Source organism: Chanodichthys erythropterus, chromosome 12 (genome assembly GCF_024489055.1).
Source record: "Chanodichthys erythropterus isolate Z2021 chromosome 12, ASM2448905v1, whole genome shotgun sequence".
NCBI lineage: Eukaryota > Metazoa > Chordata > Actinopteri > Cypriniformes > Xenocyprididae > Chanodichthys > Chanodichthys erythropterus.
The window spans coordinates 47,164,187-47,177,510 of NC_090232.1; the positions used below are offsets into that span (position 1 = coordinate 47,164,187).

At 38.2% G+C, this 13,324-nt stretch overlaps 1 protein-coding gene across 2 annotated transcripts in view; it reads right to left on the minus strand.

Moving 5' to 3' along the window:
* The window catches only part of LOC137031472 (complement C3-like), a 30,947-nt gene extending 20,269 nt beyond the window's left edge, over positions 1-10,678 (minus strand). Inside the window, exons 1-26 of one of the 2 annotated variants that reach the window (XM_067402445.1) lie at positions 10,543-10,678; positions 9,680-9,872; positions 9,338-9,500; positions 9,158-9,231; positions 8,911-8,999; positions 8,410-8,492; positions 8,209-8,296; positions 7,973-8,078; positions 7,604-7,724; positions 7,397-7,512; positions 7,150-7,296; positions 6,842-7,045; positions 6,560-6,751; positions 6,328-6,483; positions 6,089-6,218; positions 5,932-6,003; positions 3,651-3,851; positions 3,320-3,434; positions 3,147-3,238; positions 2,753-2,892; positions 2,422-2,631; positions 2,079-2,136; positions 1,127-1,213; positions 845-1,048; positions 669-744; positions 421-580 (exon numbers count right to left, since the gene is read on the minus strand). In XM_067402445.1, the coding sequence (XP_067258546.1) occupies positions 421-580; positions 669-744; positions 845-1,048; positions 1,127-1,213; positions 2,079-2,136; positions 2,422-2,631; positions 2,753-2,892; positions 3,147-3,238; positions 3,320-3,434; positions 3,651-3,851; positions 5,932-6,003; positions 6,089-6,218; positions 6,328-6,483; positions 6,560-6,751; positions 6,842-7,045; positions 7,150-7,296; positions 7,397-7,512; positions 7,604-7,724; positions 7,973-8,078; positions 8,209-8,296; positions 8,410-8,492; positions 8,911-8,999; positions 9,158-9,231; positions 9,338-9,500; positions 9,680-9,872; positions 10,543-10,613 (3,348 nt within the window). In that variant the 5' untranslated portion in view covers positions 10,614-10,678. Of the gene's footprint in view, positions 1-420; positions 581-668; positions 745-844; positions 1,049-1,126; positions 1,217-2,078; positions 2,137-2,421; positions 2,632-2,752; positions 2,893-3,146; positions 3,239-3,319; positions 3,435-3,650; positions 3,852-5,931; positions 6,004-6,088; positions 6,219-6,327; positions 6,484-6,559; positions 6,752-6,841; positions 7,046-7,149; positions 7,297-7,396; positions 7,513-7,603; positions 7,725-7,972; positions 8,079-8,208; positions 8,297-8,409; positions 8,493-8,910; positions 9,000-9,157; positions 9,232-9,337; positions 9,501-9,679; positions 9,873-10,542 lie in introns of both variants that reach the window. The other variant, XM_067402444.1, reaches the window with a different exon arrangement.
* Between the last annotated feature and the right edge of the window lie 2,646 nt (positions 10,679-13,324).

A 13,324-nucleotide genomic window follows, 5' to 3' on the forward strand; every position in this document is an offset into this window, starting at 1 on the left:
TCTCAGTGAATGCCAAATGCAGTGTTGTTGTTGTTGTTGTTTTTGCCATTTTTTCCAATTGCATTGTAGACCTTAATTGATATATTATGGTCAAAGTTGCTGCATAATTTGTCAGTTATGTCAGTTAATGTCAGTGACAAACCACCACTGGTTTTGGTGTCTGGTATGTGCTATGTTTGAATATGTGGAAGCACAAATGATAAGTTATGAAAGATGACATTTTCAGTAAATAACAACTTGAATTTTGTTCTGTTCCTCAAACGAATCTATTATAAACTTTATATGGAGTACTTGTTGGCACTTTTGGAGTATGACTTGAATTTTTCAGTCTATGAAAGAAAGAAAGTCATACATGCTGGGAACAATATGAAGGTGAGTGAAAGATTAACACATTTTCAGTTTGAAACAGGTCACACTCACAATCATCTCTCCGTGAATTACAGGAGCATCTTCTTTGAAAGCACCATCAGGTAATTGCTTGTTCAATATGAGCCACCTGAGAGCTGAGCAGATCACATTCTGGTCTAGGTTTATGATGTTACTGGCCATGGCAAATACTTTTGCAACATATGCTGTCAGCCTGTCGGAGAAAGAAAACACAAACTCTTAATCATGGCGAGATGCCTTGTTACCAAACAAACAGAACTATTGAGAAATATATCAGGTACCAGGTGCTGCTTGGCCGATTAATCCATGCGGCATAGGACCCGTCAGATTTACGATATGCCAGCTCTTGATTGTAACCTGTACATCAACACAATAAGATGGACAGGCTCTATACAAGAATGTGAAACAAAAGTTTAGGAGCAGAAGAGTGTCATTTCCAGTCTTGAGTTCAGTTTACCTTTGGTGATATAGTAAACAGCTGTCTGCCTAAGCCCAGCCTTCACAGTGTGCCACTGATTGGTTTTATCCAGGTAATGCGTTGCAATGACAGGCATCGTTAGGCCAATCATGTTCTGCTCCCCGCAGCCACCAGGCTGGACAACCAGGGACCCCATGGCATGACCACTAATAGCTGCCTCTATTGTTATACTAATTATATCTCCTGTGCACAAAGAGATCAACATACTGGTAAAAAAAGGCATATTTTTGTTTTACGTACAGAATGTGATAGAATAATCACCTATTGCTGATACATATGTGCTCGCAGGTGTGTTAGGTGCCTGGTCCCTCAGTATAAGGCTCCTGATAACCTCCACTTGTTCACCACCTGCTTTAGAAAAACGGGAACGGTACAGTCATGCTTCACTCTGATTTGTACATAGAGACAGAGCGCATTTAGGCCATGCCCACACCAGGGGGGAAAACAATCCAACTGTCTCCATTGACTGTATTGCGTGAGGCTGCCTCCTAGTCATTTCTGACTTATAACAAAAAACAGAACAAGGTCTTAAAGCTGCTAGGCGTCAAGGTGTGCAGAAAACAAGCTAAAAAAACCCAGAACTAAGTTTTCATAAGCTACCGAACCATAAAAGGCAGCCTTTAAGGAGAAAAAGTGGATACAGGCAATAAGAAGTGAAGCATCAGCAGGAAGAATGGGTAAATTTTGGGATCCTGACACTCAGTATGCCTCAGTATGTCCACGTATGTTCACTTATAAGTCAAATATCCAAATGTCAGTTTTATATATTATATTTCCTGTCGCTGATGACGTTCCCCTCCAGTGGGCATAGTTCTCAGTGTAATATAACATGTCACGCTCTGTCTCAATTGCCTGTATCCACTTTTGTGTCCTTAAACGCTTGTTTTTTGGGTCGACAGCTTATAAAAACTTCTGGGCTTTTGGTTCTGGGTTTTTTTGTTTGTTTGCTCTACACCTTCACATAGCAGCTTTTAGACCTTGTTCTGTTTTTTGTTGTAAGTCAGAAATGACAAGGAGGCAGCATCACTCAATACAAAGTCTCTATACAGGACAGGAAATTGAATTACTAGTGTGGCCTGGGCTTAAGACAAAAAATCATAAAACATGAATGTGAAGAAAACACTCCCAATAACTCATGAAATACCCATATAAAAGAAAAAAAAAAAATATCCTTGCCAATCAGTTCCGGAGGCTATCAGAGGAATCATCTTACCTTTCTTATAAGGACTGAATTGTAGATTTTCATTCAGTTTAGTCAAAACGCCTTCAGACTAAAGAAATAAAGTGAAGAGTGAGTAATTGAGAGAGAGAACAAATGCTGTGTAAAAAAAAAAAAAAAAAATAAATAAATTAAATAGTGCATATTTGCGACTAACATTTTATACAGTCGTTAAAACTTGAGGAAAGCTGTGGGGAATGTATGCCAGTCCATTTAGTTATGTCCCTGTATGAAATCTGTATGTTTCGGCATCTGTTGCATTCTCTTCACAATATGTTAAACCTACACTCTGCAATGATATCTTTGTTTTCTGATCAAGATGGTTTCTCTTTCTTACCACCACTAGGAGATCTTTCTTCACGCCATCGCTCCCACGTCCCGAGGCAGATGCCTTCACCTCAATGGCGTGGCGTCCCAAAGCCACTGGGACGATGACAAAAGGTACAGAAAAAGATGATTTAGCATCTACTGTCACTACAGTTTGGAATTTCCCTCTATTGCTGGCCGGGCTGCAGATGTCCTTGGTTTCCTTCAGTTCCACACGCACCTACAACAGGAAATGAAAATAACGTACTCCTTATGAGGAAAGGAAGACTGGTTATAGCCAAAGCATATTCTGTAATAATGCTGAGCGCCTGTCCGATATTTGCCATAGTAATTCATCTTACCTTCACTTTTCTGCTGTAGAAGTTGTGGATAATGGCCTTGATTTCAATTTGCTCATTGCGCACAGCTGAATATGGAATCTTTAGGTCAATAAAGAAGTTCTTCATCACTGTCATCTCATGGACATCTGCCACACAGATACCTTTGTAGAGAAAAAAAACAGAGGCAGCTGTCACAGAAACCATGAGATGTATTGAAGGCCTAGTTAATTTTCCCCCACTGTGAGATCGAGCAGGACATAGAAAACAGAGTGATGCATTGAAATAATAATTTAAAAAAAAATATCTGGGGTAATCAACAGCATGCCACAAATGCAATGCATAAGGTTGGAAAATTCCCCAGGATATTCCTTTAATATGAATATGCGACTTGTGTGTTTACATCAACAGTTTGTACCATGAGTCTTGGACAAGCTGATAGCTGTGATTTCCCAGGTAGTTATGGAGTCTTTCAACTGGAGGCCGTCCTTGGGTACGGTGGTTGTTTGACTAGAAGAGAGATCATCTTTTACTAAAACAGGGACATCACTGGCTGAGCACTGACTGTTGGAAACTGCAAGTCACACTCACCACTGGCGATTATTTGACGGACAGTTGGGCAACACCACTTCCTCCCAAAGCCAACTTTCAGGGAAGAGCGTACGTGACACAATGTCATCTGAGTTCACAAACTCTTCGGTTTCACCTGTGAGTGAAAGAGTGTTTGATTTATTTTCACAAAACAGGAGCAACCCTTAAACTAGGTAATTTTCCAATTGGATCTGTTCCTGCAATTGCAGAACCACAACTTGTAACAGCTCTGGGATTAAAATATCCTGCTCAAGACACACATGACGCAGGATCTGAATTTGCTGGAGTGTTTAAATTGAACTGTGTATTCTGTTATTGAGAATGCTCTTACTGCGGGCTAGAATCTCTTCTCCTTGTTTAGCCAACCTTTTGTCGCGGGTGGTCATCTCACTGCAGCAGTGCAGGAAAGCCCGTCTGCATTCCTCTTCATCTATGATGAATTCTGCCCGATACTCACAAGTGTAGCTCAAATCAGCCATATTCTTCATTCCATCCATACAGCATTCCTTTTCAATGCCAGAGTACTTTTTCACTAGAAGTAGATCATGAAAAAAATGAGAAACGGACAGAGAATGATAACAAATTATGTTGCAAACCCAAGATTACATTAAATTGTGTGTCTTTTTTTTTTTGACATCTTTTTCATCTATTGATTACAAATGTCTATTCAATTGGGGGCCAGCACCAAGGATACATAGGCACATATTGGTTCTGTTAGTTTTCTGGTCATCGTCTTAATTTCTGTCTGGGAGTCCATGCCCAGCAAACAAATTCCCGCACTGGCAGGCCTAAGTAGACCCGTAAAGGGCCAGTGCAGGGCCTCTGAGAACAAGCAGTAAAGCAACTATACAGCACTAAAAACAACTAGAAACGACAGCAAAACACTTACAGTATGCAGATCCTCTTGTAGCTTCAATGATTCTCTCTAATGAATGCTAAATAACAACTGTTTATATACTAAGCTGGCTTTGACCACGCCTTACTGACTCAGAGCAAACGAAACCAAACGCGATTTGCCACGTGACCTCAGTAAACAAGCAGTAAAGCAACTATACAGCACTAAAATCAACTAGAAACGACAGCAAAACACTTACAGTATGCAGATCCTCTTGTAGCTTCAATGATTCTCTCTAATGAATGCTAAATAACAACTGTTTATATACTAAGCTGGCTTTGACCACGCCTTACTGACTCAGAGCAAACGAAACCAAACGCGATTTGCCACGTGACCTCAGTAAACAAGCAGTAAAGCAACTATACAGCACTAAAAACAACTACAAACGACAGCAAAACACTTACAGTATGCAGATCCTCTTGTAGCTTCAATGATTCTCTCTAATGAATGCTAAATAACAACTGTTTATATACTAAGCTGGCTTTGACCACGCCTTACTGACTCAGAGCAAACGAAACCAAACGCGATTTGCCACGTGACCTCAGTAAACAAGCAGTAAAGCAACTATACAGCACTAAAAACAACTAGAAACGACAGCAAAACACTTACAGTATGCAGATCCTCTTGTAGCTTCAATGATTCTCTCTAATGAATGCTAAATAACAACTGTTTATATACTAAGCTGGCTTTGACCACGCCTTACTGACTCAGAGCAAACGAAACCAAACGCGATTTGCCACGTGACCTCAGTAAACAAGCAGTAAAGCAACTATACAGCACTAAAATCAACTAGAAACGACAGCAAAACACTTACAGTATGCAGATCCTCTTGTAGCTTCAATGATTCTCTTCTGTGCTGTTTTTTTTTTACACAAAAACCAGAACTGGTAATCATCATGTAGTGGCCTGATTCACTGATCTCTGAGAACATTATTTAGATTTAATAATTTCACATTGTAGTAGTCTTAGAATACCACTACATGAAATTTAGTATTTTGAGTCATTACGCAGAAATTATTCAGACTGGAACCTGTAGAATCACACAGACATAAAGAGTCAGCGTATGAACCTCAACAATGGTGACAATCAGGTCACTACATGATGATTGAATCATCATATCAGTTCTATTTCTCACAACTTTCGCTATAACAAACTTGCTTCAGAAACACACAGTTATAGCAGCCAGAGAAAAATTAGAGTTAAGAAGTCAAGGGTCAAGAGCCCAACTAAAGCAAGTGCTTACCTCCATAACGGTGACTTTATTAAAACAGCGCTAAGGCTTCCTGGAGGCTAAATGAGGGCTGCCCGTGCAGGGCCAGAGCTAAGGGGCCAAAGTTTTGCCAATGAGCAAATTCTCAGGCTTGTTTAAAGGGTGAACTGTATGAACCCCTAGAACTGTATGGTAAAAAGTTGTCATAGATGGCACAATAATTGGGGGGAGTTTCAAAGTTTTTCAGGGCAAATTTGAGTTCTCCGTCTCAAATTATCTGGTGCAATCAGAGGTTGAACTTGCAATTATACTTATAATATTTGAACTGTGAGGTTAGAAATTCCTTCCCCTCTGATTCCTTAGGTCATGACAAAATTGAATGCCAAATATGTAGTTTCTCAAACTCATCCTAGAGCTATCTTCGTACCATCTTCATCACCAGTGAGAAATTTGAGGTTTTCTTTTCATGTGTCAAAATTTGTAAATGGAGGAATGTAGCTTTCTGACCTAGAGTCTCCATGAGATTTGTTATGGTTAATTCTCGTTTTTTCCTTCGAGATGAAGAAAGGCAAGCGGCATCTGGAACAGACCAATTTTAAAAAAAGATGCAATCATTGATAGTAGTGAAGTTTGTACATAGTTCATTTTGAATAGGAAAAAGTACTTGTTCTGATGCTAGTTCCTCCAGCAGAGCTGGACTCAAACAACAGGCCGGCATCGCTGAAAACTTGCATACTGTCTTTTCCACTTCCTGCTGTGCAGCCAGTGTCATGTGACTCAACAACATCCCAGATCTATTGGAGGAATCAATGACAGTGAAGTGGATGAAGTCAGTATGTTCAGTTAAGTAAAATGTTGCTTCTTTCCAGGTACAATGGAAAGATTCAGTTCTGATCTACCAACCTTTGTTTGAGTTAGTCTGTTCTTGTTGTTGAGAACGTAAACACCTTTATCGACAGCAACCAACCCAACCTTGGCCCCAGGGTCTCCTGTTACTCTCAGGCCAAACTCTTCACCAGGCTCATAGATATTTACTGGATCGTGAACTTCTACTTTAAGCTGGGAGAGCAAAGAACATAGATCATAAAACAAATGATGATGGGTTCATAGTGTTGTATGACCAGGGCCAAATTACCGTTCCCATGCATGTGTCCTTCACGTCGACCCAGACTGAATCAGACACCACCTCAGACGAGCCCACATGGTAATAAGCCACGAAGCGGAAGGACGGCACCATGTCTTTGGTTACAGGTAGAGACAGAGTCACTAGAGATTGTCCTCTCCTCTTAAACCTGTTTGCTTGAACGATCTGACCTTTACTCAAGATCTGAAAATGAGGCAGATGAAAGACACTGAATACATTTATGAAAAAAAAAAATAAAAATTCAGCTTGAATCATGACATGACTGTCTCTCACCATATAGGTGAAATCCTGATCTCTGACTCCTGGACTTCTTCCCATGTTCAGATTGACTTTCATTTGATCACCGATCTGAAGTTCTGCAGTATCAATGCCGATGTGCAAGTAGTTGTTGGAGCCGCCTTTGGGAACATAAGCCTGAGCCATCATCTTCTTCACTGCCTGCTGTCCATCGCTTAATTGTGGATCTTTGGTCTTTGCCTGGAAAGAATCAATACATTGTTTTCTGATGTGCTGCGTACAATATACTCCAATGATTTTTCAATCTGACTGAACATCAGTGCAGTTGTGATGGCAGGTCTTACAGTGATCTCCAGTCTAGAAGATCCTCCTGGAGTGTTTATGGTGACCTTTGCAATGCCATTGTCTTTTGTTTGACCTATGACCCCTCCAGGATTGACCTCCACTTCCACATTTTTAGCAGGTGTCTCATCAGGATTTGTTACATAGACCTTTACACAAAACCCAGAACAAAAATACAGCAATATTTGCTTAAACACTGCACTTAAGGTTATTAAGTTAGTATTTTTGCTTCTAGTCTATGCTTTATACCGAGACATCGAAAGGCATTCCAGGTTTGAAGAATTGTGGTGTTCTTTTGAAGTGGATGGTGTACGGTGACGTCACAATCTGAATGCCTTTCTTGTGAGCTTCCACCATTTCACTGCCTAAAACACACACGTACAATAATAATTGGAAATAAGCACATGCACATTACTTATGTTTCTGAGGCCTGAAAATGTCCACATTGTTTCTTACCAGACTCGGTCAGCAGACTCACTGTAATGTACAGTGATTGACCAACAAGCTGCATGATGTTTGGGAAGGTCTCTAGGATGTGTCTTCTTCTCAGTTCTGCTCTTCCACTTCCATCCCAGATCTGACATTCAACATGGAAACAAGAGAAACTTATCAGATCTGTGGAATTTCTGGTGTATTTCTCACACTTTTTCTCCATATATGGAATCATTGTGTGTCTGCATATATTTAAGTAAAAATTATAAACACATAAGATACAAGTTTTTCATTCATGAGGAAGGCAGAAATTATTCATATATGGAGCAAATAATCCTAAAATCTAAGCTTATACAAATATCAAAAAAGCATGTGTGTGTTTGTGTGTAGTACCTTCACTCTCTGTAAGGAGCCTGGTAAACTGATCTTCCCTTTATCTTCAGTAATCACACCAAATACAACAAATCCATGACCATTGACTGCCTCCCCAAACAAATACCTTTAGAATACACAAACACACACTTATATACATTAATAACTACTGTATTCTAAAATATTGCTACTGTATTTGCTAGCTATTAAAAAAAATGCATATGGTCTTAATACTCAGTACAAAAAAAGCACTGTACTTGGCTTCAATATCGACTGCTAGACTGTCATCGTTCACATAGAAGAACGCTTTCTCTGGTCTCAAAGTGACCTCAAAGCTTGGCAGGACTGCAAGAAGAAAAGGAAGAACTTAGTTGATAACGCTGGATTGCAAATATCATGGGTGTATTGTGTAATGTTGTTTGGTAATAGCTCTCAAAGACCCAACCAGAGACACCTACCGTATTCCTTGACTTCAAACTCACTGGAGAAGTTCGTCTGCGGGCTGTTCTGGTGCCACGCCATAAGTTTCCACATCCCTGGGCTGATAAAAATTTAAATGTCATTATTTGTCATTTCACAATCTTTTTAAAAGTTAACTGGTACTTTCCACAAAAAGAGAACAAAAATGTGAAAAAAAAAAAAAAAAAAAAACGGTCAGTGAAAAAGGTCTCTACTCTTCAGAAAATTATATTATCATATGATATGATATTATATTTTAAATTAGGTTTGTAATTTATTTAGTCTACCTTCAAAATAAATATTCAACATATTGAACAGTCCTCACTCTAGAGGACATGAGGTTTGTACCTTTACTGCTTTCAAATAAAGGCACAAAGATGGAACACCAATTTGTACAGTACTCTATTTTTTGAAAAGTGCCAACAAACTGACTCAGGTATTCATTTTAAGTATCTTCAATACTTTTGAAGTACTCTAATAGGAGGCTCACACATACTCACCTGGCTGGATCAGTCAGGCTGAATGTTCCTGACACCATTCCTCCACCGGGATAAACAGATTTGCTCTGAAGGCTGATGCCATCAGGTGTCTGTGAACATTGAAGATTAATAATTATTCTCTTGTTGCATCAAAACTGTTAGACGAAAAAAAATATGAACATTTGTGTGCAGCAAATTTGAACTCACATGCACAAACAAACAACTATACTTTAATACACACAAATACACAGACGGTGGGCACATTTACCAAGATCTCCACTCGGACTCCACTTTCTACAGGCCGTGTCATGCCTGCACTCAGTGAAAACACCCTGTAATAAACTACAAGGAGAAGACAAACATCAATGCCATTGCATCTATGATCTCAAGTATTAAGAGACAAAACAGGTTCAATAATAATCAAATGTAGAACAGCAAAGATCTCCACCTGTGCTGTCTGGAGTGTAGATGGTCTTATCAGTCTGTAAAACTATGTGCCCAGATTGAAAAATCACCATGACCTGTTTCTCCAGCACCTTCTGTGGGAACTGAGCTTGCAGGATCACATATTGCTGGATTCCTTTCTCAAAGGAATACTCATTCCCGGGTACCTACAGACACAAGATACACTGACAACTGAGAACAAACACGCTGAAAAACAGTGTTCACCCACAGCCCAACAGAGCAAACAAAGTCCACTGTAAAACATATCCTCTCTGATATGCATTAACATTTAGACATTTTTTGACACACAGACAACATTCTCTCAAACCACAGATTTTCACCTCACCTCTATCTCAACCAGATCCTGGTAGTTCTTGGCAGATGTCAGAGAAACTGATGTACTCGTCACTTCACGCTTATCTTTAGAGCTTATCACTGAGATTTTCACATTCAGACTGGCTCCAGAATAGTCCTGCGCCTCCACAAACACTTTCTCGGGGGACCCGACTCTCAGCAGGTTCGGGGCCGTGAGAATGTAGCTGAACAATACAGGTTCATTTAGGACGAGCAGGAATAGTCTCATTTCACACAGCACTTTTACAAAGGATACAACACTAAATCAGAATCTGTGCAAATGTGAATAATTTTAATAAAATAAGAGAGATCATACAAAATGCATGTTGTTGTTTTTTTTAGTACTGTCCTGAGTAAGATATTTTACATAAAATATGTTTACATTTACTTCACAAGACAAAACAATAGCTGAATTTATTAAAAATAACCCCATTCATACGTTTGTGAACCATTGATTCTCAATACTGTGTGTGGCATCTTTTATGTAAAATATCTTATTCAGCACAGTACTAAACAAAAAATAACATGCATTTTGTATGATCTCCCTTATTTTATTAAAATTATTCATATTTTCACAGATTCACCATTTACCAGTTAAAAAAAAATTAACATTTAAACATTTATCTACAACTATCTCATTATGTTCTGAGTTGATTTGGTTCTGTAGCTAGGCTCTAATTGAATAAAGGGTTTCAAAAATGAAAATACTGTTATCATTTACTGTAGATGATGACAGAATGATGACATTTTTGGGGTTTCCCTTTAATGATAGAGAAAAACCTTAACAGCAATTTTTTTAATTCAGTTAATTATTATCACAACTCAACCAGTAACACTTGTGTGTGTTATACTCACAGGGGGGCGCAGAGGGAGAGGAGCGGTAATGAGACGACTACAGCCGCCAGCCACACAGAGTCCACGCGCATCTTTGCCCGTCTGTATCTGACTCTGAACTATCAGACGCTCATTCACAATATATTCAGCCTCGTTTGAGTCCCTCCCTCAGCAAAAACAGCTTCATCACCATCATCATCCTCAGTGTAAGTTATTGGGTAACATGGGTGGAGGAACCTGCACTATGATTCAGCGGTAGACTATATTGTGTAAGTAAGTTGTGACACTTTGCTTTCTTCACCTCTGGTTCAGACCATCACTGCAACATCATGCTAGCATGGAATGATGTGCCTTTAAATAGATCGATCGATCAATCAATCAATCAAATCAATCAATCAGTTTATGTTATGTAATTTGTTTCCAATAGCCTCTAACATACATTCAGCACCCAGCTTATCTATTGTTATCTGCCTACATACTGTATGCAAACTCATGATTAAAAATAAAAACCACAATTGCTCAACAGGTCAAGGTACTGGCATGTGTTTGTAACACCGTAGCTCTATGTTTTATCTATATTATGGCTCTAAAGGCCTCATGTGTCTTTCACCATCAACCTGAAGTAAATTATGATTAATACAGAACTGAGTTGTTTGATCACATATCATTATTGTGATGTATTAAATGCTTACAGTTAAGCATTTGAGACAATTGAAATTCCACAACAGCATGCTAGGAATGTTGAGAATTGTTTGGGCGTGAGTTTGGCAGAAGTTAAAAAAAAAGAAGTAAAGTCATTGCTAGAAGAAAGACGTGCCATCTCACAAGTATTCTTTTAAACAGATATTACAATTATTAAGGGTTTGAAAGTTGAGAAGTTGATGTAGACATTCGGTCTAGGTCAGATTTTAATTTTGTAGAGGAGACTGGGGCAAGTTGTCACTTGGGATTACATCTCAGGTTTTGAGTCAAATGTGCCTTTACACAAATTTGTGTTTAGGGTATATGTCAAACATCACATGACTAAACCGGAAAACTGGTCTCATTGCATACATTTGTCAGAGAAAATGTCAACAGCAGTATGAACTGATGGCGATATCTACGGTCTTTTAAGGTAAACTACTTTTAACCTACCTAGTTCTTTTAGTTGTTGACATTTTATTCAATATAAATATCAAAATGTTGGTGAGAAGATGAAAAATAAAACCTTTTAGATTTCAATCTGCATATGTGAGAGACATCGGTTATGCTTCTTTGAATGTATCTTGAGTAATACGGCTTTATATTTGATGTGATCTGTTTTACAGAATGTGGAAGTTAAGTTGCACATAACCCCACTGTGTTGGTTTCAAACTTAACTGTATTTAATACAGTAATTCATCTTAATTCTTTACACATGCTCTTCTTTTGAGGCATATTGTCATAAAAGTTCAATGAGTTTTAAATTAACTGTTGTTGTTGTTTGTCTTTTTTTATCCCTGGGCAGTGGTTTCTCTCTTTTTTTTTTTTTTTCTTTTTTTTTGTAGCCGAGTCCTTAAGAAATATGTCTAACTTTTAAGAATAATACATTTTCACTGGAGTAAAAGCTACTGTATGAATCACAAACTTTTATAAAAGCAGTGAAATACACTGCCCGGCCAAAAAAGAAAAAAAAAAGATGCTGTTTGGATTTTAATAGGCAAATACGTATTTTTACAGTGATTATTATGTTTCTAGCATGTTATATGTTTGGGAACAGTTCTTTTAACCCTAAAAGATGGAGTGTGTAGCTTTTCATTTCTTAAACAACCATGTATTAAGATGTATCATATGGCCATATTCCAGGATGACAATGTCAAGATTCATCAGGCTCAAACTGTGAAAGAATTGTTGTGAGGGAGCATGAAGAATCATTTTTACACATGATTTTGCTCTGACCTTAACCTTAGTGTAAGTCTTTGGGATGTGCTGGATTAGACTTTACAGAGTGCTCACCTCTTGCATTGTCAATACAAGATCTTGACCAAAAAATGATGCACCTCGCAAAGGAAATAAATGTGATGTTATTTATTTATTTGTTATCAAATGGTGCATCATTTTTTAGTCAAGACTTGTATCCAGCAGTTCCCAAAGACTTTTACAGAAATTAAGGTCTGGACTCAGAGGTGCCAATTCATGTGTGAAAATGATTCTTCATGTGCTCTGAACCATTCTTTCACAATTTTAACCCTGGTGAATATTGGCATTGTCATTCTGCAATATGGCTATGATGTGTCTTCCTACAAATGAAAAGCTACACACTCCATCTTTAAGGCCAAACTTATAACAAAGTTGTCGGGCATTGTAGAATCTCCCGTCTAATGAAATTATTGTTAAGTTCCAAGTCTAATGAGTTATGTCTAAGGCCTGGTTTCACAGACAGGGCTTAGATTAAGCCAGGATTAGGCCTTAGTTCAATTAAGGCATTTAAGCAGCTTTTATAAATGTGCCTTAGAAAAAAATGATATGCATCTTGAGACTAAACAATGCCATTGACATATTTTAAGATATGTCAGAACAAGTTGCTTTCAGTTAAGCCTTGTCTGTGAAACCTGGGGTAAGAGTTTTAAGTATATGTTTGTTTGATGTTCATAAGCTTTATATTACCATTGAGTTAACTGTAAATATAACTGGAATTCAGAAATACAATATACTTGATTTGTGATCATAGATAAAAAAAAAAAAAAAAAAAAAAAAAATCAACTACTCTAAACATATCAAATCATACGTTTATTATTTTGGGTTAGTGAAAAATGTAATGATCAGAACACTCTTTTGATCAACT